At 50.0% G+C, this 25,629-nt stretch overlaps 1 protein-coding gene across 3 annotated transcripts in view; it reads right to left on the reverse strand.

The window, feature by feature from the left end:
- Positions 1–521: 521 nt before the first annotated feature.
- The window catches only part of BTBD9 (BTB domain containing 9), a 402,264-nt gene continuing 377,156 nt past the window's right edge, over positions 522–25,629 (reverse strand). The window contains exons 10-12 of one of the 3 annotated variants that reach the window (XR_008615800.1): positions 17,848–17,926; positions 16,722–16,901; positions 7,445–9,475 (exon numbers count right to left, since the gene is read on the reverse strand). Coding sequence is in view for 2 of the 3 variants with exons in the window: in XM_024121675.3 (XP_023977443.1) it covers positions 1,056–1,253; positions 17,848–17,926 (277 nt within the window). In the remaining variant the exon portion in view is untranslated. Of the gene's footprint in view, positions 1,254–7,444; positions 9,476–16,420; positions 16,902–17,847; positions 17,927–25,629 lie in introns of those variants that run through there. The other 2 variants (XM_024121675.3, XM_055080067.1) reach the window with 2 other exon arrangements.

The raw sequence follows: 25,629 nt of genomic DNA on the forward strand, positions 1-25,629 counted from the left end.
TTCTTGGAACTGATTTTTTTTTTTTTCAATCCCTGGCTGAGTATCATGGTCTGGGGGAAAAACAGCAACCACTGATCACCACCACGCGGGAAAGGCCCACTTCTGCATTCCCGACACCGACCGGCAGGACGGCTGCCTCCACACGGCTCACTAACCTGTGGCAAATGGAGGACAGGTCCAGCCCAACCGGAAGCTGGTATACACTCATACGTACTTCTGAACATTAAATTAGCTGGTGGCATAATCACTGTTTCCTTGTCAGCCTCCCAAGCTTAAAGGCTGGATACGTTTCAGGAATGACAGGTTAATAACTTGGCAATTCGAGTGATTAGTAACTCCAGTGTCCACAGATTAATTTGCTCCTTGTGTATTTTGTTGATCTTCCTCAAAGGATTTTCCTTGTCAGACCAGGTGCCACGATGAGCTGCATCTGTGCCTCATTTAGGAGATGCGCGTGGTATTTCTCAGCTCTACCCCACGCTCAACCATTCAAAACTAAGGGGGGAAAATTACAGCGTCAGAAGGGATTAAAACAAGTGATTTGCTGTTTGAACCTTTCATAAAGATCTGGAACACCTATGATTCAGCAAATGGAGAATAACTAAAAGAAATAAAAAATTATTTAGTTGCCAGGGCAATGTGTTCCATAAAAGTAAACACTCTAAGGAAACCCATTTCCTACAGGTAATGAAGGCCTAATACATTCTCTTCCATTCCTGTGTTCATGTGCCACCTTTGTATTCTGACTCAGGCCTATTACTTCCTTCTGTGGTCTTTGCGGGGTTAGATGAGAGAGGTAGGGTGTTAATGGACTTGATGAAGATTGAAGACCCACTTTCTCCCCCTGGAGACCAGCCTGATTTGAACAAGCTGAGGAGAACAAAGCAGCCCCTTTGTGTCCTTGGGAGGAAAGCTGTCCTGTGTTTCTGCAGCCAGGTCTGTTCCTCGTGGGGCGGGGGTGGCGGGGGGAGGCGTCCACAGGGATCCCTGCTTGGGGAGGACACGGCTCCCGTGCCACCTGGGCCCAGCCGAGTCACTCCACACGTGCGCCTCCTCTACTGGTGCTGCCGGGTGGCTGAGTATGAGCTGGAGCCTGGGCTGGAGTGCAGCGAGTTGCCGCTGGGGGCCTGCAGGGCGTGGGGGCCGGGCTGGCGACTGGCTGGGCTGGTGTCCCCCGTCCCCGATTCCTCGCTGTTCTCCTCCCTCTGGTTGCTCTGCTGCTCGGGACACTCAAAGTGGACGCAGTGGAACACCTGGTGAGAGAAAGGAGAGACCCGGTGAGCGATGGGTCGGTGTCGGACCCCAGAGCTGCCATGAGTCGGGACACTGTCCCCACGGGAGTGACGGCAGGTCCTTCCGCTCCCCCTGCCACTGGCACGGACAGGCAGCAACTAGAGGGTGGTAATAAGCGCTTTTCAATCAGTCGGGATAAAAGTAAGTGGACCGATGAGTCTAAGAGTTGCAGGCAGCACAGCATGGATTCCTATAGAATGTTCCCACTGGATTTCTCCATTTTGGGTTACTTTTGTCTCATGAGCTTTTCTTTCTTTTTTAATTTTACATTTGGCAGTTGGGTTAAAAGTCAGTGGGGTTGTTGGTGGCAATGGCTGCATGATTCTGTCAATATGCTAAAAACCACTATGCTTTAAATGGGTGAGTTGTATGACATGTGAATTATACTACAATAAAGTTATTTTCTAAAAAAAAGCCTACAGGGCATTACCCCAGGGGAGGGCCCAGGCTTATCTCCAAGGATCCAAAGAGCCGTTGCTCACCTCCTCCTGTGCCCTCCGGAAGGGAGCAAGTTCTTGGTGCGTAATCATCCTCTGGGCAGCGGTGCTGGGGAGAGAACTTCAACCTGAGGTGACCTGGGCCAGCAGGGAACAAACACCCTCATGTGGAGGAATGGCCCCCTGCAGGAGCCAGGAAAAGCCTGCCTTCCACCGTGACTCACTCAGGAAGCACCACTGAGCAGACAGGGCACCACTCAGAGCTCGGCAAACAAGCGTGAGCCTCGGCCCTGACCTTGAGAACACACCTTGAGAACACACAGCACGGCTGGCGGTTGGGGGCGAGCCTGCCACGCCCGGAGCAGGAGGTAACTGCTGGTGTGTGAGCCGGGGGCGCCGGGGCAGCCAGAGGAAGCCCACGTCAGAGGAGGGTCTTTAGGGATGCCCTCCTCCCCCGCCCCCACAGAAATTCCTCTCTCCACTAACAGCCAAGTCCTCCTGGGGTCCCTGCTTTCTGGTGTCTGTCCTGAGCTCTTTGCACAGGAGAATCACATCCTCTGCTGGGGGGGTCTTCAGTCTGAAGCACACAGATCGACTTTCCAAGGAGCATGCTGGCAGTTTTAAGGGAATCAATTTCCAGATCCTCAAATTCAGTATTTTCTAAAAACTGCCTGAGAACATGACTGAATCACAACACCCTTCCCCACCTCACAGAAGGAAAGCACAGCCCTCGCCTGCCCGTGCTACAGTACGCACTGGGGCACACCGACCTCGCTCACACGGATGCCAAGCCCTGGATGGGGAGCACCCTCCCATGAGTCATAGGCCCTGATGCCTTCCGGGTCCCCATGAGAGTGAAATTTGGCCTGAGATGTTCTGAATTCAGAACCGAACTGTATATGTGACTCATGTAATTCTTTTAAACGTAACTGCAATTTTCCCAGAATTATAAAAACATTTTTCAAAATACACTGGCTAAATCCCATGAATAATTCCACAATTACTTTCAGATTTGGTGTGCCTTATTCAACGAGTTGGTTAAAATCTATTTTACCAAATCATGTCATCAAATATGTATTCCTAATAATTAGTCCTTATCTTCCATCTTTTAAAATGTTTATTTTTTTTCTATCTCATATTAACAAAAATAATTGTATTTAAACTTATGAAGAAATTTTTACTTCTCAACCTTAAAATGTTCAAAAAATTACACTTTTTTCCCCAAAGCTCTTTCAGGGGATATGCAAACAAAATGTTTGAAGGCCATTGCTCATAGCACTTAGAAGACTCTAAGCCCTCAATAGAGTCCTTTTAAAAGTTAATAGGCAGGAATTCCCTGGCGGTCCAGTGGTTAGGACTCTGCACTTTCACTGCCAAGGGTGTGGGTTCGATCCCTGGTCGGGGAACTAAGATCCTTTAAGCCGTGCGGTGCAGCCAAAAAAAAAAAAACAGGCAGACTTGCAGCCACATGGATAGATCTAGAGATTATCATACTAAGCGAAGTAAGTCAGAAAGATAATTACCATATGATATCACTTATATGTGGAATCTAAAATACAATACAAATCAACATATCTATGAAACAAAAACAGGTTCACAGACATAGAGAACAGACTTGTGGTTGCCAAGGTGAGGGGGGTGTGTGGCAGAGGGAAGCATTGGGAGTCTGGGATGAGCAGATGCAAACTATTACGTATAGGATGGATAACAACAAGGTCCTACTGTATAGCACAGGGAACTGTATTTAATATCCTGTGACAAACCATAATGGAAAAGAATATGAAAAAGTATATATATGTATGACTGAGTCATTTTGCTGAACAGAATAAACACATTGTAAATCAACTATACTTCAATGAAATTAAAAGAAAAGTTAATAGGCAGGACCTGGAGGGAAGGCGAGGACATTTTAGGGTTAGAAGCGTGCTGAAGACCTTGGGAGGGAAGAGCCAAGTGATATCTGAGAAGATCTGAGTGGCAAACCATGAGGAGAGGGGAAAGTTGGCAGCAGGGCCAGTGAGAGCTTTGGAGCAGAAACATTCTCTGATCTGCTGGAATAGGATTTAGGGGTGAGTGCCAGTTCCTGAGGGGCCTGACGGCACAAGACAGTCTTAGAGACACTGGTGTGGTAGGCCAGTAACATGACAGGAACTGAGGCTGAGGGAGCCAGAGGCCACCAGTGGCTGGGGGACCAGGAGGCAGAACCAGCACCCTGGACAAACACCTGGTAGGGCCCCGGCTCTCCTACCGGTGCTACAATATCCCAAGGGTTTTCTCCCTTTGGCCTCCAGACTTCTAAACCAGCCCTAGATAAGATGATGCAAATTGTTGTAAAGCTGTCATTGAACTTAGGCGCAAATGCTGAGGCTAAACTGTAAGCATGTAACTGGCCTGTAGTGATGTGCTTGGAAAGGACTGGTGGGTGCCTGGGCCTGCGTGGACAGCTGTGAGAGGCAAGCCATGTGGCACAGGGCCAGGGCCAGGCTCCGAGCCCTGGCCACCCACTGCTCCCAGGAGAGCTCAACCCTCACTCTCCTTGGGTCGGGCCCACCCTTTCCTTCCAAGTGGCCTGCTAGCTCAGAGGACCCACTGAACTTGGATCTGCCCATGTTTCCTGAGTCCTGGATAAGGGCCTGTCTTTAGAGGATAAGGCACTGGTACCTCGGCAGTGGGCAGGATGCAGCCAGGGCTGGACACCTGCCACTCTCCCTGAGAAAGGAGCAGGCGGAGGAGACCGCAGGGGGCTCAGGAAGTGCAGAGAGCCACGGGGACGCGGCTGCCCCTGCTTCCTCCTGGGAACTCTACCGCCTCCACAGCTCGAGCACACACACCGTGCACACCCACACCACGCACACAGGCACACGTGCACTATGCACGCATACACATGCACCCTTCTGCAGAATCAGGTTCATGGAGGAGAAGACAAATGTAATATCAACTGTGAAATTATACTTAAAATATAAATTCCATGCTTACCTTCCTGCATCACTATTTCTTCCATATTGCCACTTCAATTCATTTATCTACCACTGTTTCAAATTTCACCTTTCAAGCTAATATGAAGTCCAAGACCATGCGTCCTCTTTGTATGGGCAGAGTGTATTTTCTCTTAGAGTGAGCCGATTTCTCTCCTTAAACCTCAGGCTGGTGCTGCTTCCTGTGGACCCGAGTCAGCCCACAGTCTCTCTTTCCTTTTCTTTTCTTTCCTTTTCTTTCTCCCTCCCTTTTATATCAAATCTCGCCCCTTGGGCCCACCTGCAGGTGCTTACCTGTCAACAGCCATAGGGGAAGGCCTTTTCTGGGGATTTAAAAACCGTTTGGGCCGTCAGCTCTCACCTGGGCTACTCAGGGTAAATTTGAAAATCCTCTTCTAAGCAGCAGCTATTAATCACCTCTTCTTCATCAGCTCCACATTCTTTGAGCTTCTGAAGTGACAGGACCACCTTCTGGTGGGTTACCGACAGTCTCTTGCTTTAGGAGCACCCGTCTTTCCAAGCACGGGGTGGGGCCATGGAGACAACCCCCCAAAACACATCTTGGCTTCCGCACACCCCCCACCACACTCTAAGTGGATCCTCTCCCTAGACCTCCTTGTAAACGAACAAACATCCTTCCCTTTCTCAACACCACCCAGAGTCATCTTTCGTCCCCGGCGCCTTTGTCTCCATCTGTTCTGAACGATGCGCTTTACAGCACTGTCCCCATTCTGACCTGACTCCCTTATCCTGCCCCATCACGCCCGCAGTCGGTTATGCCACCCCGCTCTTGTGCTCCCCGTCAGTGTCTCTTCAGAGCCCTAGGCTGATGCTAATCCTTCAACTGATTTAACACTGTCCTGCTGCGTATTACCTTTCCCAGTGAATGGGTTTTCTCTCCTTGTGCTCTCACGAACCTCCCTTCGGGTCTCTTAATTTCTAGGCCAGCCTGTGAGGCTCCAGGGCCCAAGGCCCAGCCCCTCCTCCTGCCTGTGTCCTGACCTGTCAGTTCCCATCTGACTCAAGGACCGCGGTGTGGCCGTCCTTTCTCCCACTCAGGGCCTTGCACAAGAATAAACAAATCAATAAAAACCCTGGATTGAAAAATAAAGGTAAAAGAGATCTCAGTGCAGCTGGCCACTAACTAACGTCTGGCTCTCACCTAAGGAAGGGTCCCCGTGGGTGACGCAGTCCAGAGAGGCAGGGTGGGTTTCTGCTCCACGCTGTACCCGTAAAAAGCCTGGAGGACGCGACTACAGCGAGCACTCAATACTGCTGGTAGCCGGACCCCTGCTGTTGCCCTGTTCCCACTGTTACTCCCATTCCTCTAACTTGGGTGACTTAACTGCACGACTGTCTCTAGCCCACTTAACCAACCTGTTTTAAAACAGCAACTCGAATGGCTATTTTTCCCAACATACCTAACGGTACTGTTTTGGTGTCCTCCTGTAGATGCTCTTCCTTGGAGAAATCATAGCCATGCCTCTCCCTGACCCTGCAGAGCTCAGCGTAGGCTCTGCCCTCTAAGCTGGGGGAAACTGGGAGCCTCTGGGAGCCCCAGGAAGCCCTAGCCGCCAGCAGCCTGGCTGAGCCTCCGCGGCCGGATGTGAGGAACCAGGGCTGTGTCAGGGCTGCGCTTCAGGCTGTGACCCCAGAGTCCCAAGGGTGTCACTAAGGGACCAACTAACTTTGATGCGGGTTCCCTGAGCATCTCCAGAGCCAAGCGGGCTCTGCCAAGTCAAAGGCAACGCACAGGAAACAGTTAACTTTGTAAGTCACAAACCATGTGGTGAAGATTCCAAGTGAAAAAGGGTGTTTTACAGATGGAAAGATGGGTGCGGAGGTAGAGCGTGCAGCGGAGACAGCGAGAAGGCTAAGGGCGGCAAGCTGGGAAAGGACTGGCGCCTCCACGTTCCAGGCTCAGACTGGGGGGCAGGACAAGGTGACACCACACAGTAGGCGTGGCCAGAGGAGCCAAACACGGTGAGGAGGGTTTGGAGGTCAGGAGGTCCAAGTGCATTCTTTCATTCACTCATTCATTCATTCCAAAACACGAGGCAACTCCTGTGCCCCCTCCTGTGAGGCCTGGCCCCCTCACAGGGTGCACCACCCAGTAAGGATAGGGACACGTGAGTGGACAGGCTCTGGCAACCAGGGAGCCATGAGGGTGTAGAGAAGGGGCCCCCAGTCAGCCAGTGGAGCAGGGGATGCCGCCTGAGCTGAGTCGGGAAAGATGAGGCAGTCAAGCAGGACTGGTCAGAGGAGGGAGGCCTGGTGCAAGAGGAGGGTGACCACCGTGGACTCCCCAGCCAGCGTGATGACAAAGAAAGGGGGAGCGGGGGGGTGGGGAGCCGGGCAGCAGAGGCAAGAGGCCACGGCTCAGAGGACTGGGTGAGGTCCCGGCCTGGACCTGGGCAGGGAGCCAGGGTCGCCGGACAGAGGAGAGTCTTAAAAAATTAAGTATTTCTTGAATTAAAAATATTACAAAAAGAATACATTTGTGCTGACAAATAATACAAGTGCCTGAAGAAAGAAAGCAGATGACAACAAACCCTTAAACTTGAAATCCCCTGAGATAGAACGTAGCAATTTGGGATAAACAGGAAAGAATCATTTTTAAAGGATAAACAACAGAACCTGATAACAGGCTTGGTAAGACTGACACAGGAGAGGGAAGGATTCTTCACAGCCTCTTAGGATCCTCTGGGAGGACGAAGGCTGGGGGACTATGGTGCTGCAGCGGGCACAGCAGGGGGTCCGAGGGGGCTCCAGGCCCAGCCAAGCACCGGGGACCTGGACTCATCCTCAGAGCCTTCCTTTCACTGCTTATGTTTTTCAAACTTCAGCGACCTCACTGAGCATAAACACTGGCCTGAGGCTAGATCACACAGTCCCTGCTGTCAGGACCTCTACCAGATGGAACTCAGCCCAAGAGTGGTGAGTGGGATTCGACCTCAGGGTGGAGCAGCTCCAGAATCTGTGCTCTCTCCATATCAGGATGTCTCCTCACACAGACAACATAATAGCAAGCGAGAAGGTATACGGCAGTGTGAGAAATTAATTTCACCTGGAAGGGAAGATCAAGGAGGAAGGTGTGCATAAACTAGGCCTTGACGACAGGGCAGGAGTGGCCTTCCAGGCAGAAGGGACAGGGAGGACTTCCAGTTAAAGGCTTGGGGCCTCGCTCTCGCCTTCTGTACAACAACTTGCCAGCTCAGCTGTCTCAGTCGATAATCCAACCCACTGGCCTTGAACCTAACATGACAACAGTGCGAAGCCAGCACCCAGCCAGGTCCTGGACCACTGCAGATGAGGATGAACATCATGGTGTCTGTACCTCACCAACATCATCTTGTGCCAGGCTGGGGTTCTTCCCTTAGGACCCTAGGCCCCTTCGGATGTGCACCCGTTGCAAACGGGCATCCAGAGAGGGGGCCTGTGGGCGGTCCTGACTCTGTTCATGGGAGCAGGGGTGGAAAGTGAGACTGCCCTGGAGAAACTGGCACCTTCTCTGGTGGCCAAGTGGTCGGGGCCGGCCCGAGATGCCTGCCGCCCCTGCAGAGGTGCAAAGGGAAGAGAGGCCGGGATGCCTCTGCTCTTTTCACACAGACACTGGAGGTCGCTGCTGCCACGAGGGGCGGTACCGGGTGCCATGTGGAAACTGCGGCTTGTCCCTCGCACCCCTAAGCTCCTCTCCCCACCGAACACCTCAGGCCTCCCTCTCGGTGGAACGGCCAGGCCCTGAGTTTCTCTTCGCTCAGAAGCTTGTGTGATTCAGTATCTTTCCTCCGAACCGTCCCAAGACTGCGATACCCCTTGGAAAGGATGTGACCAAAAGTGCATGAGGCACACAGGGCAGAGTCACACTACTGATTCATGCAAAACCATTACCCCAGTCGCCGCATCATTTTCCCTTCCCTTCTCGGCGATCACGCACCCCATTATCCGTTTGATTGCTGCTGCTCACGAAGGGGCGCCTTCGCTGAACCAGCTTCAGTGGCCTCTGGATCTGTCTTCGGAGAGGAGCCAGTTAAATTGGAATGTAGTCGTGTGTATGAATCCGACGCAGCCTGAGTCACATCCATGTGTTCTTTTTTGTAGCTGCTGTTTATTATCACTTTGCCTTTCCTCTCTGGGAGCCATAATTCTTGACATGTTTGAGACAGTCTGGGGTGAACCCTGGAAAGGATGTACTCAAATGTGCTGGCCCCTTCTTGGCAAACAGGCGAATTCCTCGGCTAGCCACTGTTTGCCGCCTTTCATTAGAGGGATTCCCTGAGCACTCTTTGTTCAATGTGTCTTCAAGGTTTTTAAAAGCAGAGAAGCCTCTGCTAATTTTCCCAAGTTGGGCTAAGAGTCCACCGTGAACTGTAGCAGAAATCAGGAAAATTTAATAAATGTTGATCAATGACTCTACCTTGTCTTTCTGGTTTCTCCTGAGTAATTTTCACAGATTGCTTTCATGCCAAGCAATACAAATAGGATTTGAGCCAAGCTTTCAACTTACATTTACATCTTTATAAAATAGATACCTACCTCTCAATGATATCTGCCCAGAAATCAGACACAGAGACGTGGCTTCTGAATTATACACTCTGAAGACTTCCTCTCTCCTTTCGCAATGTGTGGTGTGGCAGCATGACACACACACTCAGCACTCAGCAAACATTAACTGAGCCTGATGACAATGACAATTACATCTTCTTACACTCATCTCAGGAACAAGTTACGAGTCCATCTTTAGATTGTAGAGATGTTTTATTTTTGTTCCTTTAAAAATGAAGACCAAGTGTTTCTAACAAAACATTGCAATTTAAAACCAAAGTTTCACGTATGTATATCTGAACAGCCCAAAACATGGTTTTCAGTTAAGGAACCCATTTCATAGGGAGACACTTCCAGTTTGTGAACAACAACTTTTCAGCATTGCTTAGGGGCGACAGGATAACCCCATAGTTTTGCACAAGTATTTATTCCTACTAGGTATGGGAGTAAGCTTCTTCGTGACACTGCTTATATACGGCAACAGTTTTTTTAACTTTCCAATGTCACTTTCCCATCTTCACATAGGCCAGGGCACTCACAAATAACTGGAACTCCACTGCTTGGAAGGTTCTGGAAAACAGCCTTTCCAAAACATATCACAGGGACTTCCCTGGTGGTCCAGTGGTTAAGACTCCGTGCTTCCACTACAGGGAGCGCAGGTTCAATCCCTGGCTGGGGAACTAAGATCATAAGATCCCACATGCCCCATACGGCCAAAGGAAAAAAAAAAAAGAAAGAAAGAAAACACATTGCCCCAGGCAGTCCCAGAACTCCCGACCACCGATTTTTATGTGTGCACACTTGAGTTCCAGGGAGTGACTCACTCTCTTGTCTTTTTTTTTTTTTTTTTTTTTTTTTGGGTACGCGGACGTCTCACTGCTGTGGCTTCTCCCGTTGCGGAGCGCAGGCTCAGCGGCCATGGCTCACGGGCCCAGCCGCTCCACGGCATGTGGGATCTTCCCGGACCGGGGCACAAACCCGTGTCCCCTGCATCGGCAGGTGGACTCTCAACCACTGCGCCACCAGGGAAGCCCCCACTCTCTTGTCTTAATTAATTTGGCCCTAGAGTGGTAGAGGTATCTTTTTATTTTTGAAAAACTAAAACAAAAAAGGAGAAATAGTCTAGTTCCCAGGTAGAACCGGTAGACATGGCCTTACCAGGGCTCCTGCTCTCCCCGCAAGGCCGCGCGGGTGGCCCCACTGCCCTGGGCAGCTTTTCACCACTTCATCCAGGCAACGTGTCTGCTTTGTCTCGAAGGCTTCCAGCTGCAGGGAGACTGCAGGCCTGACTCACCGCTGGCTCTGCAGCAGGACATGGCTGACATCGTTCTCACCAGCTGGTGTCTCTATCCATCCCGCTGCCTGGCAGCCCCCAGGCCTCACCTGCTCAGGTGCTGTGTGCACCTCCTCCCGGGCCGGTTGTTTGGTGCAGAATTACTGCTGCTCCACTACAACAGGCATAAGGCTTGTGGAGTGTCTGGAACAATGACGTGCTCCCTGTTGTGTCACTTTCCCTCTCTTTTTCCAATAAAATCTTTCCTAATAGACATTTAAGTATAAAGATGCCTATAAAAGATGCCTTTTTATAATTGTGCTATAAATTAAATATTTTTCTGCTTTTTTTCTGTCTCACTGGGAAGGAACCTTTAAGATCTAGTTCATTCTCCTTATTTTAAAGACAAGTGTCCTGAGAGCCAGGGAGGTGAAGTGACCTGCTGGGGGTCACAAAGCTGGTTGGGCGTGAGGCTGGCACCAGTGCCAAGGTCTCCTGGTCCACACTGGACAAGGCCCCTCCCTTCCTTCCACCCACTTCTCTCTCCTCCTCAGCTCATTCCCTACCTCCCTGCCCTGTGCATTATGGCTGTGTCTCAGACGACATCCTCTGGAGGATGCTGCCGGGGAGGGAATCCTTGGGGACTCAGACAGGGAGTGACCAGACCTGGGGGGGTGGGGCCTGGGAAATAACTGTCACCGGGCCAGGAAGGAGCTTTTTTTTTTTTTAAGCAGAGTCTGTTTCCTTCTTTTTGCTTTTTCTTCACTAGAGCCACATGTTGCTATGGGAACAAGGATGGCACAGGGAGCCCAGAGCCACTCACCGGCCTGACAGCCTGTAAATAAATTCTGCCTCTCTCCAGGCTTGGCGCTGAGTGGTCCTGGCGGGCAGCTCAAGCAGCCACTTACAGACTCTCCATCCTGCTCGTGCCGGCGGTGCAGACCCTCCCGCGGCAAAAGCTCCCTGGAGCTCATGGACAGACCTGCACTCCCCGCCCTCCCGAGCCCGCCACAGCACAGCCTCATCCCTGTCTGCCCATCCCGAGCCAAGATGACCTGATCCATTTTTCAGATGCCGAAACCCCTCCTCAGGACCATCCCCGTCAGCCGCCACTGCCCCGCTCACTCCATCGCTCGGCCTCCACCAGCGCTGCTCCTCGCAGCATCACCCCCCGCACTCCAGGTGAAGGCGTCTTCTGGTGGGTTGACTTCTGTCAGGCGCTGAAGCTGCAACCCGCCCCCCAGGGGAAGGCCCTGCCTGGGTTTCTCTCCTGGTTCCGGCCCGCCTGGTGCACGAAGCCTGCCCGCAGGGACCGTCTGCTCACCAGTGCCTGACTTGACGACCTGGCCCGGGCAGAGCTGGGCTCATTTCTGAAGCTTTACCATTTCTTATGCCTTTTGGGGAGACAGAGCAGCCTGGATGTTAAGTGCCAACTGCCTGGATTCAAACCCTGGCTCTGCCACTCACCAGGCATGACTGTGTGCGAGTCACTTAACATCACTCAGCTTTGGTTTCCTTGTCAATTTATCCCTCTTGCTTAAACCAGAACATTTCTATTGTGAAAACCATGCACTAAAAGGTGCATGAAATACAAATGTATAGCTTGCTGAATAACTATACAGTCAACACCAGCCGTGTAAACCCCACGCAGGTCAAGAACCAGAAAAATCGCTGGCGCCCTGTGGTCCCTTCCTGATCTAAGCCTCCCTGCTGGAGACCACAGTCTGGCTTTAATAATAATCATTTCTTTTCTGTGTACACATCCTTAGATGTTACAGCTTAGTTTTGCCTGTTTTTGACGTTTGTATGAACATAATCCTACTACATGGATTCTTCTGTACTGGCTTCTGTCCTTCAACATGCTGTAATGTTCATCCCCATGGGTCCCGGGGATGAGAAGTTGTTTCACTAAGTCTTTTCCTTTATTTGGCTGCCTGATGGGGAGAGGGAGAGATGGACGGACAGACCGAACGCTTCATCTGCTCACTCAGGCAGCAGGTACTCTCTGCTCACATGCGCCAGGCCCAGGCTAAGGCTAGGATACAAGACAAATACCACATAGCCTGTCTCCTCAGCTACATAAATTCAATACGTAAATGGAGACCTGAGAGCTGCCTACAGACTGTCGACCCCATCCTCACTCTCTATTACTGACTAGGCAAAGGCTTTCCCACGGGTCTTTCCATATTGCAGAAAGTTAGCTTTTCCCACAAGTCCTTTCTAACCCCCGGGGCTGCTTGTGCCCCTGAGGTCTCTGCCTCCTAAAAAAATCACTCCAGAACCTGCTCTCCAACCCAGGTTTCATCAAAGCCATAAGAAGAAACAGGCGTAACTTCTATTTCTTTTAATAGACTGACGGATTGTCATAGGTCCGCAGACAGACCTCATTTGGACCAGCCTGACCTCCTTAAGGACAGAGCAGTGTGCCTTTGCGGCTTTGCTGTGGTAACTAGTGAAATGAAAATGAAGGGTGTGTGAGAGGAGCTGCATCAGAACTAGCACGGCCGCTGCACGGCATGAGTGGAAACTTCAGATCCACCAGGACCTGAAGGCGGTCCTATTGACAAGGCCATGTCCAACGTCCTTCAGACGGGAGAGCCTTAGAAAGGGAAGCAATGCCTGCCTCTCGAGCAGCTCGGAGTCAAGTAGCAGTTGAGGCAGGTGGGCTGGAATGACCTCGCGGTTGCACTGGTGACTGAGACCAAGAGAAAGTGGTGGAGGAAACAGCCAAGGAGACCTTTTTGGCTTCAGGCACTGGGAAGGTTCAGATGAATGAAAACAACTGAAGGAGAGCAGGACGGAGGGGGCACTCACTGAAAGACAAACTGACACGTGCCTGCCATCTAGTGCTAAGCGTGAGAGGAAGACAGAGGAAAGAAGCCTGCGAAAGAGCAGAGCAGAGAGACGTGAGAAGCACGCCCCAGGGAGGGTTACAGAGCAGAGAGGAGGAGCAGGATGACACACTCGCTGGTAGGCAATGAAAGGAGAATGTTCTAAGAAGTTAAGATAAATGACAAGGAAATGCTGAGTACACAAGGAGCAGGAGGTCACTGAAGCAAGTGGTGGAGTCTTTGGGAGGTAAACATTAGGGGAATTTATTGACAGAAGTCGTAAACGTAGCTAAAAAATTAAATGAATTCATCGCCGTGGTGCTCACAAAGGAAAATGAGAGACAGATGCCAGGAGCAGACACGCACTTCCCAGAGGACAGGGATGAAATGCTGAGGAAATCAGAAGCGTGCCCAAACAGGTGATCAAGAAATCTGAACGTCCGCAGCCCTCCTCGGCTGCGTCACCTGAGAGCTGGCCCTGATCCGGGGTGGGGAGGGGATCAGGGTGCAGCGCAGATGCCGAGCCTGACGCGGGAAGGCCTGGCCGGCTATGGCAAGACAGACACGCGCCCACTTCGGGCAAGAATTCCCCATCAGTTTTAGCTCTGGACACCTCTGCTATCCCGCTAGCAGCTGGGATGTCTGGAGGTGGGGGCAGTTCCTGAGCCGCCGGTAGCTCTGGCCACATACACAGGCCACTTTCCACCTGCTGCCCGAACAGCCGCCCATCTCTGCTGAACGCTCTCAACTCTCACGAGCTCCAGGCTGCACTTCCCCACCGCGCCCTGCGCTGACCCCCCTCTCCGGGCGGGGCAGCGCCTGCAGAAACCAGTCTTACCTGGGAGACATGGCACATTTCTCTTTCCGCTATCCACAAAGACCATCTAACCTTCCCATGCTAGAAACCAATTCCATCTATGCTTCTTGAAATTTGCACACAGTCTTTGGGCTGGTAACATTTGGCATCTAAAGGGAAAGAGGTCCTGGCTCTGACTAAACCAAGGCCACTGATGTCACTCAGCAAACAAGCAGGGCCAGACTGAGGAACCCCTGCCTCCGCTCCACTGTGAGGAAGAGGCTCCCTGACCGCTGTCTTCTCATGACACGGTTCTGGCTCCACGGGACTCGGGACCAGGGTTGTCCTGGACCCCCGCCTGCCTTCCCCGGCCGTCGGCGCCATCACGGTTCCCAGGCCTGGCCTCCCCAGGAGTCCTGCCCGACCGGCCCCAGTCACCCTCCTTCCCTCACACCTCTGACCTTTGCCCCACATCCTTGCCCTTCTCTAAGAATGGGGATATGATGCCCAGAACCCAGTGTGCTGCAGTAAAGAACGTTCTCTTTGAGGGTTCACTACATCCTTGGTGCTCTGTGAAATTCAACTCTTGTGCCTTCTTGTTTGTTCTGAGAATGACAGTTTATGGATCTTCCCTTACGATCCTGGTCATTGTTTATTTTATGATTTGAGATGTTCCCAGGTTGGCGACACTACACTGAGGCTTTTTTTCTTGATCAATAACCCACTCAATAAGGCAGCTGAGCAAGTTGCTCATCAGCCAAATATGACGGGTCACCCGTTAATTAGTGACCTAAGTCAACCCATGCAAACTGGCTGGTCCGGTCTCCAAACTGGCAGGTCCAAAGTAGCTGGGGCTCCCTGCACAGATATTTTTGTAAACTCATCAGGGAGACGGGATCTTGCACTCCAGCTTTAGAGTTCTGTAAGGGGAAGTTATTTTTCATCTGGTCTCTGAGGTGATGGGCTTGGGGCTGAGGGCTGGAAAAAGACTCTGACCAGACTTGCTCCAGTGCTTCTCAGCCTTCTCTGACTTAAGAATTGCTTCTGTTGTAAATGATAATTACAGAGTCCCATTAAGGAATTAAAGAAAAAATTCTCTTTTTTTTAATGCATTATATAAGACACAAGTGACTGCAAATAAAAATATTTAATTTTAGCTTCATATACTATTATGTAAAGATAAGTTCAAATTGTTTTCCAATTTAGTAAGTAATACATACATAATTAATTTAAGTGGTAAGAAAAATCGAGATTTATTGGCAAAATTTAACAACTATGATGTTTGGTTTGGGGCTCAAATATATATTAAAATGCAGATTAGGGCTTCCCTGGTGGCGCAGTGGTTGAGAGTCCGCCTGCCGATGCAGGGGACACGGGTTCGTGCCCCGGTCCGGGAAGATCCCACATGCCGTGGAGCGGCTGGGCCCGTGAGCCATGGCCACTGAGCCTGCGCCTCCGGAGCCTGTGCTCCGTAACGGGAGAGGCCACAACAGTGAGAGGCCCACGTACCAAAAAAAAAAAAAAAATGCAGATTAAAATTTACTTTTGTTCCATCATCAAAAAAAAGAAAAAAGTGTTTTTATGACCTGATGTTTAGAATTCTTTAATTTTCTGCTTTAAAAAATATCAGTTGCTTTACTTTTATAATTTTCAGGTTTGTTTTGAAATGAAGAGGTAAGAAAAAGTTTCAGGCTTCTGTTTATAAGCTCTTCTCTGCAAGAAACATATTGTGGGCGTGTATCATTTTTATTCTAAATAAATAAAAAGGCAAAATGAATATAAGTTATCACAATATTTGCACTTCTTAAAATGCTTTTTGAAGTACCAGAAGCACCTTGATGTGCCCTGGAGAATTCTGACTTGACAAACATAATGCATGAATCCAGGGCCAGCTGCATGATGTGTGGGGCTCAGTGCAAAATGAAAATGTAGAGCCTCTTGTTCAAAAAGGCAGGAAAAAAGCTTCTCCTTTGCTCCCACAGTGTCTCTCCTGACGTGTCCTGGGGTTTTCATTTGCTTTTTGATGCTGCGCTTGCTTGGGCTCAGGCCTGGGGGAGAGCCTTAGGTCAGGGCAGACGCTCATGGCACCCAGGGCCCTATCCTGGGACTCGCACGTGGGACTCACACCAGATCCTGACTCTCCCCACAAGCGTGCGGGGCCCCCACTGGGAGTGGCGGGTGGCAGTGGCCACAGGGCAGGCTGAGGAGGGGGAGGCTGGGCAAGTCCACGCACCAGGGGTCAGGGGCTGGGTGGCTGAGAACCTGTCTCAGGAAGGTGAGGAGGGGCGGGGCTGGCCTGCAGGTCAGCCGAGGCTCCGAGCCCTGGTGGGCGTCCCACTGTCCCATAGGGGCTTCCCTTATAAAAGAAAATTCAAAGGTAAAATTGCCAAGACTATCAAGAGGGTGCTGGAGAGCATTAAACCCTAAGCTCTGAGCCCCCTTCCGGGTACGGAGCCCCACGCAACGGCCCTGGTCACACGCCCAGGAAGCCGGTCCTGTACAGATCTGAGAAATTTCACGTTAAGATGAAATTGCAGGACGATTACTAATTTTATGCCTTTCATTTATTACCTTGAGTTTCAACCTTACTGTTCCTTATGACTGCAGTCTTTAACCAGCGGTCAGGTCTTCAGGGGTGCACACTAAGTACGTCGGACTGTAACAGCACGAGCTTGATGAGCACATGGAGCCCACAGCACGGTCACCTGCCGGACTCCAGCCCACCAGCACCAGCGCCTACTCTACGCCCACCTGAGAAACAGAAAGGCTAAGTAATAATGAACTTACGGATTGATTATTTTGTGCTCAAAATGGAAACAGATGTTCCTCGCACCTTAAACGGTGTGAGTGGACCCTGAGGTGCCTCTGTGAGCCCGGCGGGGACCCACGCTGCTGAGGGGGGCGGTCCCGGCGGTCCCGGCGCGGCCCTGGGCTGCACTCGCAGTCCCGGTGCAAGCACTCAAAGCGCCCTCCCCTCACGCCCTCGACTCACTGCGGGCACTGTCCTCTCCTCTCTGATCTGGAGGAACCCAGTGCACTTCTCCAGAGAAAAACAGCATGTTTGAGGACCAGGAACCTCACCTGCCTGCTGCCCTGACCGCAGGAGCCCAAAGTGGGGAGAATAACCTGCCCACTCTTCCCTCGTGAAATCCAGAGGTGACGGAACATCCACAAACAGTGCAGCCCAAAGGAATGGCTGCTGCCCCGGGATCCAGGCCTGGGCCTAGGTGACAAACAGGCCAGGGAGGAAGAGGCTCACCCAAGAACAGTTATGTGCAGGCTGGCACAGGACCGGGTGGCCGGACAGAAGAAACCATCAACTGTGCGCCTCAGCTGCCCCGCGGGGCTGGGGCTCCTTGCACACCATGCTCAGAGGGCCCAGGGACCACTGAGACAGCTGACGTCTGGGAGGGCGGAGGACTCTGAGGACAGGGCGTTTGACCTCTCCAGGTCTCTGCAGAGTGGCTGGTAGGCGGAAGCAAAGCCGCAGGAGCTGCCTTCCACTCACTGGTGAAGAGATACCCAGAAATGGTAACGATGTCCCCAGTGTGCAAGAGCAGGACTTTCTTCTGTCCCAAGCTGTCTGAGCAACGGGGACATTAGCGGGTAGAACAAACAGCTCCACTTGACTCAGGATGTGGCATTTACCTGTGCACCAGGAAATATCACCGTGTCTTTCACGAAAGGGGACCCTTACCTCATTTGCTGTGTTGTGTGTTCCAACAATTCGAATGAAGGAGGCCGGCCGTCTTTCAAAAGTGACTGACTGCCAGGACCTGTGAGGAGAAGCACAAGCGTTGCCTGGTTAGACCACCCAGCTGACCCTGCTGACAGCGCGGGGCCAGCAGAGCCCAGTACGCAGACAGGGAGGGCCTCCTGCGCCGTAGCGGGGCGGGGACAGGGCTCCACCCACTGTGTGGAGAGGGGGCAGGAGCACACGGTGCTCCCCTACAATCTCATCAAAGAAGGCGCCCTGCCCTTCTGCGAAGGCGACGGGATTCTCCTAAAGCTCGACGTAAGCGTGAAGGGCAGACTGCGCGCACGTAGTGACAAGAGTGTGGCCAAACAGAGGAGTGACCAAGGCTGGTGGAGTTCATGAAGTGACAGGGCCACGACGGGGCTGCCCTCAGAGGGCTGTGGGCTGAATGGATGCGTCCAGGTGGGCGCAGTGACTTCGCTGGAGAGCCCTGGGAGGAGGAGGAGCTGAGGCAGGGCAAGGGGAGGACAAGGCTGGGCGGCACTCGCTGCACTGTGAGCCCCAGGCTCCTGTCTGAACCCCTCACCCCACCCCCTGCGAGTGGTGGCACCTGGGGAAGAAGAGGCAATTTCTCCACAGGCCTCCCTCCAGCCCTCCTTTTCCCACTTCCAAATATGTCCCCCAAACAGTTTATTCTCTGGACAAGCCAGTCTCCGGGTAGGCTCAAAAGCAGCCCCACTATTTTAAAAGCCACTCCTCAAGGATCAGCAGGGGCTGGGCCAGTTCATTTAAAGCCCCGCCGAGCGGGCCCCAAGCCACCCCTGAGAGGAGGCAATCTGCTCCCGGTTCACCGCCCAGTTCATCAGAACACACGGGGAGCTCAGCATCCACAGCTGCAAATGCCAGCAATACTTTCATAAAAAATGTGAGGAGTTCACAGTTGTTGCATCCCTCCTCTGTCCACACAGTGGAAGTGCCAGCTGCTGGGAAGCTGTTTCCTGTAATTGTCTAATTACCAAGTAATGCTACTAAAGAAAATACGTATTTGCGGTTTGTTTTTCCCCCTTTGCTTTCAGGTGTTCCATCTTCTCTCTCCCTGTGAGCTTCCCACTGAGATTGATTCACTGTTGCCTGGACACCAGGCCCCTTAAGGACATTAAAAAGTCGTTACCATCCTGTGTGCAAAGTCTGTGCCTCTGGAAGCATGTTTCTGGAACAGCATAAGAAAAATCACTCTCTTTGTAAAAAGGCTATTATTCATACATGAAGGTGATGCCATCTGACATCCCCAGGGCCTGCACTCCTGGCCCATTTTCTCAGTGTTTTGCTCCCAGACCCATGCAGCTCCCTTGGAAAGCCTGTGGGCCAGGGTGGTCCTATGAGGAAGGCCCTGTGGGGCTTCAACTCTGGGCCTGGCCTCGCTCCCACAGGCCTCGGGGTCATTTCTGAGCTAAGCAGGGTAACTGAGCACAGATCTGCATCCTTCCTCCGGCAGGTCAGGGGAAGCTGGGGTCCACGCTGCGAGGGCATCAGAGTCCCATCCCTGCTGCTAATGCAAGAGGCAGCACACACCAAAGCTGGTCCACCCTGCTTCTCAGACCACCCCTCCAGGAAAGGGAAACAGAACTAGGGCAAGTGACCTCAGACGGTGACAGCTATTAGGTTCAGCCAGTTTCACAAAAAGGACTGGGGTAGAGAAGGGGGCGGGAGTGGAGCAGACAGAGTAAAGACTTTTCTTCTTAGATTTCTAGTCCTATGCTAATCCAAAAAATCGTCTGGTGCTTCTGGACGTGAAGGTATAACTTGACTCTCGTAAGCACATGGTACTCGACAACATGCTCAGGGCTCTGAGAGTGCAGACAGGCCCCTAATCATTCCCTCTGTGGAAGACCCCTCCTCCCTCCGCAGTGTGGAGTAGAGGCCAAGGCCCTGAAGGAAGTGAGGGTTCGCTGTGAGTCATCCTGGGCAGAGCCGGGCCTGAACCCCGGTCTCCCTTTCCTCACCATGGCCCCCTTGGCTCCCATCTCCTGCCCCAGCCTCCGCGGCGGGCCTGGGCTGGCACCACCGGCCCCCACCTCTGCTGGGGGAAGCAGGGCTGGCAGGGCAGCAGCCTGAGAAGGAGGGAGCATTTGTGGAGTAATAAGATCAGAAGGCTTCAATTTAATACCAATCCTCCATTACCCTGCATTAATACCTAATCACATTAGAGTTCATTTTCACTAACACAGCCCGAGAGTTGAATAGATGATTTCATTTTCAGCAAACTGGATAACAACCCCAAGACCAAAATTCGAGTAGGAAGGGAAGCTGGTTAGGATGAGATAATGAGCATCTCTCCCTCCAAAATATCAGATTCCATTTCCCCTAAACTTTTTCAAAACAACTTTCAGTGCTGCCCAGTGGGGAAAGGATAAGGCGGCATCGGGACATTGTCACATCGGAGCCGCATTTGTAATCAGGGTGCAACCTTGAGGAGGGTTCACGCTTCACAGGGCCAGGACACCATCACCACCAATTAGTCTACACAAAAGCTCGACTGCCATTTTGATTGAGCTTACGGAGAGCTGTATAAATATTCCTACTCGCCCAGGACTCGGAATCTCTTTAGTAGGCAACACTCCCAGGAAGACAACAGAACAACAGGGGTGTAGCACCACTCAGTTCAGAGCCAAGACTGGGTGCCGGGAGGAAGTGTCCGAACAGGAACAATGGGTGTCAAAAAATATGTGCGGGTCTTTGCTCTGAGCACCTACCCCAAACACAGAAACCCACACGGGACTGAAGTCCCAACTCTGGCACTTGCCATCTCTCCAGCTGACAAATCATGCCCGCTTCCTAAGCTGTAGTTTCTTCATTTGTCCGATGCTGACAGAAATAATACCACTCCCTTAGTCACAAAAATGCATCTAGAATGAGGTCCTGATTATGTTAAACTGTAAATACCTATACACACACGCATTAAAAGAGGGATGTCTACAAGAATGTTTGCCAAAATGTTTGGATGGAAGAATTTCAAGAGACATTAATTGTACTTTTGTACTTTTCTGTATTGTTTGAGTTTGGTAGAATGTATATGAAAGCATTAGAAAAAAGTACCTATCTTGCCTTACCGCCCAAGGCTTTAACACAGATCGTGTGACATGAAGCAAGTGAAAATGCCAGCACTGTATCATTACGTAAAATATTTCCAGTTGAGAGGATCACTGGGGGACAGTCAAGACAGCAGGTTTTAATCATGGCCTTTCATGAACTAGAGGTAGGATGGCAAAGTGGTTGACAGCATGGGCTCTGGAGCCAGGCTCCTGGGTTTGAATTTTTACCAGCTCTGTGACCTTAGGCAAGCTGCTTAACCTTTCTGGGCTTTAGTCTCCTCTCTGTAAAATGAGGATAATAAAAATACCTATCTAAATTTTTGGTGTGTGAAGATTGAATACATTAACAAATGTAAAACACCTAGAACAGTGCTGGCATACACTAGCTCTAAGAAAAATAGCTGATATTTTTATTACTACTGTAATTACCAGCCAGCCATGTGAACCTGGACGAGACACACTGTCTCCCTGGGCCCCATCTGTGAGTCACTGAGTTTGATGGTGTATGATTTAGTGACTACTCCAGAGGTTCCCACCACCCTCCCATCAGCACCCATTTCCTGGAGGCAGACAAGGTAGCTGGGCTTTGAAGGAATTAAACAAGCATTTGTTGAATACATTCTTGAGGCTGGTACCTGCTGGGTGTTATGGGAAACATGCAAGATGTAGTGCTTGCCCTAAAGAAGCTTAGGATCTCTCTGGGGACATCAGCTATCCTTCCATGAACTAGTCAGAGAACAATGCGAACAGTACTGTGGTCCCAACTCATAAGCTGGTAGTGTTCCAAAACTTCCCTGGTAATTGGCTATTTGAAGCTTGGAAGCAATTTTTCCAGAGAAATAAAGCTATACATTTCGATTGAGTTACCCGGCCCACCCATAAAACTCAATTTAACCCATAATGAGGCTGAAATACTATGCATATGAAGTTTAAAAATGGAAGGAAAAAATGTTGTTGTTGCCATAGTAGTAATTAAACAAGCCAGAAAAACAAGTGATTTAAAACAATCTCTCTAAAGCTACTGCTTGAGGAATGAGGATTAAATACTGTAATGCATATAAAATCCTAGGGCTGCAGCTGAAATATGGTAGGTGGTCTGTTAATAAGGAGAGTGAAAAAGTGGGCCAAGAACTGTCCTCTGAAAAGCCTATTTGGCCTGCAGACCACCATGTGGTTTACAGAGTGCTTCACAATCGCTGTGAACATGCTACTCGTGAAAACATACATGCTTGTAAAATGTTTTTTTTTTTACTATTCTGGAAGGAGATATGCTGAATTCATGATAGTGGTTGTCTCTCAGGAGAGGGTGAGGACTGGGGTTTGCTGATAGGGAACAAAGGATACTTCAACACCAACTGGAATGTTTTATTTCTTTGATTAAAATAAAAAGACAAAGTGTATGTGAAAAATATTAACTACAGTCAATTCTGGGGATGAGTATGTGAGTTAATATTATAATACTTTTCATTCTTTTCTGCATTTTAAACAGTTCTTAAAATAAATAAAAAGAAAGAAAGCGAAGAAAGGGATTAAAATGGTGTCTGTGTTTATGTCAGGGGAAAGGTGGAGTCAGTCCCTCGGTGGGGCTGGGGGTTTGCCGGGGGGCGCCAGGTCCCAGGACAGCGGAGTCTTTGTCCGAAGCAAGCAGAGGACAGGAGAGCTGCCTGGTTGGGGAGGAGGGTGCGGCTGCCCTCTGGGAGGGCAGGGCTTGTGAGAGTGGCTCTGGGTGATGAGAGCACCACACAGGCCTTCAGGGCTTGGCTGAGAAGGGCTTCCCGTCCTAAGCCTCATCCTGCCTTCTCTGGGGATCCTGCAGATCCTATGGCAAGGGTGCCTGGTCTTTTCAGCTCTGAAAAATTATGTGACTTTGCTGCCTACGCTATAAAGGGAAAGCAAATGTCAGACTTTTTCTGCAGCACACGTGGTGGACACCAGGGAGATGGCCAGGAGTGTCCGGCCAGGGCCAGACTGGCAGTTAAACATAGCAAATTGAACACATGGGTTAAGCTTTGCTCCCTCCACTAAAAGGGCAGTAAGAAAATTTAATGTATGTTTCATATCAAATATATGTGTTACAATACATACACACAAACACAAAACAAGCACAAAGGAAGCATGAGGAGATGTCACCATCTTTCTCTGCCAGCACCTCAGAGAGAAACACACAGGAAGCAAGCGAATTCACACTGCAGATCCTTGAGCCACCATCTACTTTTGAAGGTGGGGAGCAGGCAGGCAGGGGGCTGGCTGAAAACAGGTAAAAGGAGGAGGTGGACTCCTCACCCCCCTTCTCCTTCTTCCTGCACAGCGGGGATGAGCCCTTTTCCACCTCAGCAGAGACAGGGATTTCACTCTGGAGTCTTTGAACAGAGAGGGTCTAGACTCTGGGACACCATGCACAGCAGAGGGTGGGACCCTGCAGGGGTTGAGAGCGAGGAATACACAGAAGTGAATATCCCAGATGGCAAGACTTCCAGCCCCCTTCCCTCCCTCGGCTTTCAGGCCACCGTGATCCAGGCTTAACCCCCAGGCAGGGGACTGGAGGATCCCTCTGAGACTCGGACCAGCCCAAGAGGAAAGACATAGAGATACTGATGTACCTTCCTCCTCTCTGTCCCTCCATTCTTCCTTCTGTAAATATTTATCAAGTGCTTAATGAAGAAGGCCCTATTTAAGACTCTGCCCTCAAGTAGCTTACCTTCTAGTGGGAGAGAGAGACAAATAAATGAAACAAATGTATCAGAGTTAAAGAAGGGCTATGGAGAAAAATAAAGCAATGTAAGTAAACTGAGAGGGTCACGCCTCTTTAGATAAGGTATTTAAGGAAGTTCTCCGGTAAAGTAACAACTGAGCTAAGACCTACACAATGGAAGAAATGGCCATGCAGATCTGAAGAGCATTTCCATGAGAAGGAACTGAAGGTGGCCAGTGTGCTGGATCTGAATGAGTAGGCAGGAGTCTCCCAATGAAACGCCTAAACCCTGTCTGATAACTTTGAATGAAGTCCACAAACCCGCCCACACTCAAAAAGCTTTTTGCCTGCTTTCTCAGTGCCTAACGCTTAATGGTAAACAACCAGTCAAAGATCACCAAAGACTCTAACATGAAAGATAGAGACCAAACGCAAATAGAAAAGAAAAATATCTCAAAGGATATAGATATAGTTCAGTAAGCAGAAAAAAACTTCAGGGAAACTTATATTACCACCAGAAAGATAAAAGAAAACAGTATCACACCCTTGAAATAAGAATAAAATACGTGAAAAGGAAATATTTGGAGAACAAAAAAGCGCTCTTGTAAATTAAAACTAAGGGGCTTCCCTGGTGGTGCAGTGGTTAAGAATCCGCCTGCCAATGCAGGGGACATGCGTTCGAGCCCTGGTCCAGGAAGATCCCACATGCCGTGGAGCAACTAAGCCCGTGCACCACAACTACTGAGACTGCGCTCTAGAGCCCATGAGCCACAACTACTGAAGCCCGCGCACCTAGAGCCTGTGCACCGCAACAAAGCGTAGCCCCTGCTCGCTGCAACTAGAGAAAGCCCGCGCACAGCAACGAAGACCCAACGCAGCCAAAAATAAATAAATTTATATTAAAAAAACTATGAATTGAAATAAGTAATTCAACAATATAGTTAGAAGCTTAAGTTGAGGAAATTTCCTAGAAGGTCAAACAAAATGACAAAGATAGAAAATAAAAGAAAAAGGATAAGAGAATGAGAAGATCAAACCAAGAGGTCCACTATCCAATTAGCAGATGTCCCAGAAAAAAAGACGACAAAAGACATGAGCTATAAAATGTAAAAGTAACACAAAAAATTTTCCCAGATATGAAGGACATAAGTTTCTAAGTTAGAGGCCACTGAGTGGCCACCACAATGAACAAGAAAGCAAAGCATATTATTGAGAAACTTTAGAAGATCTAAATGCTTCTGGAGGGGAAGACAGAAGGTCAGCACAAAGATGTGGGAACCAGAATCACGAGATTTTTTCAAAAGCTTTAGCTTAGATGTGCTCTGAGCACGGGAACAAGGCAGTAGCATTGTTTGAACAGCAAGAGAACAGAAACAACCTAAATGCTCATCACTTGGGACTGGTTAAGTAAATTATGGTACATCTCTATCCCTACCATGAAAGACTGCGCAGCTGGAGAGACAGGGAGGGAGAATTTCTAGAGATATCCAAGGTGTAGAAAAAGTTGTATTAAAAAATGGGGAAAATACACACATTTTTATATGTTTACACATTAACTATCATCTCTGGAGGAAGGGGTGGGTGGGAAGGAGACATTTCACTGTCTATAGTTTTACATTTTTAAACCATATTAAATATACTTTCTTTGAATGTGTTGTCTTTTCAAAATAGTTTTTAAAATTTTAAAGAGAATAAAGTAAAGCAGTTGCCTCTGGAGAGCGGGGTCTGGGGTGAAAAAGGGTGAAGCAGGGGGTTGTTGCATTTTTGTTATAAGCCTTGTGCTCCTACTTGACTTTGAAAGCTGAACATGTCTTTGATAAAAATTTAAAAGTTCAAAAGTTAAAAAACAAAACAAAACAAAAAACACAGCCAAGAAAGGGAGAGAAGCCTGTGGTGACAAGGAATGGCAAGGATACGTGGGGAGCGTTTTATTTACAACCTTTGGGTGCAGGGCTAGAAGGCAAACGTGAACCTGCAGAAAAGATTCTCGAAAAGGGA

This window comes from Physeter macrocephalus, chromosome 18 (assembly GCF_002837175.3).
Source record: "Physeter macrocephalus isolate SW-GA chromosome 18, ASM283717v5, whole genome shotgun sequence".
Taxonomy (NCBI): Eukaryota; Metazoa; Chordata; class Mammalia; order Artiodactyla; family Physeteridae; genus Physeter; species Physeter macrocephalus.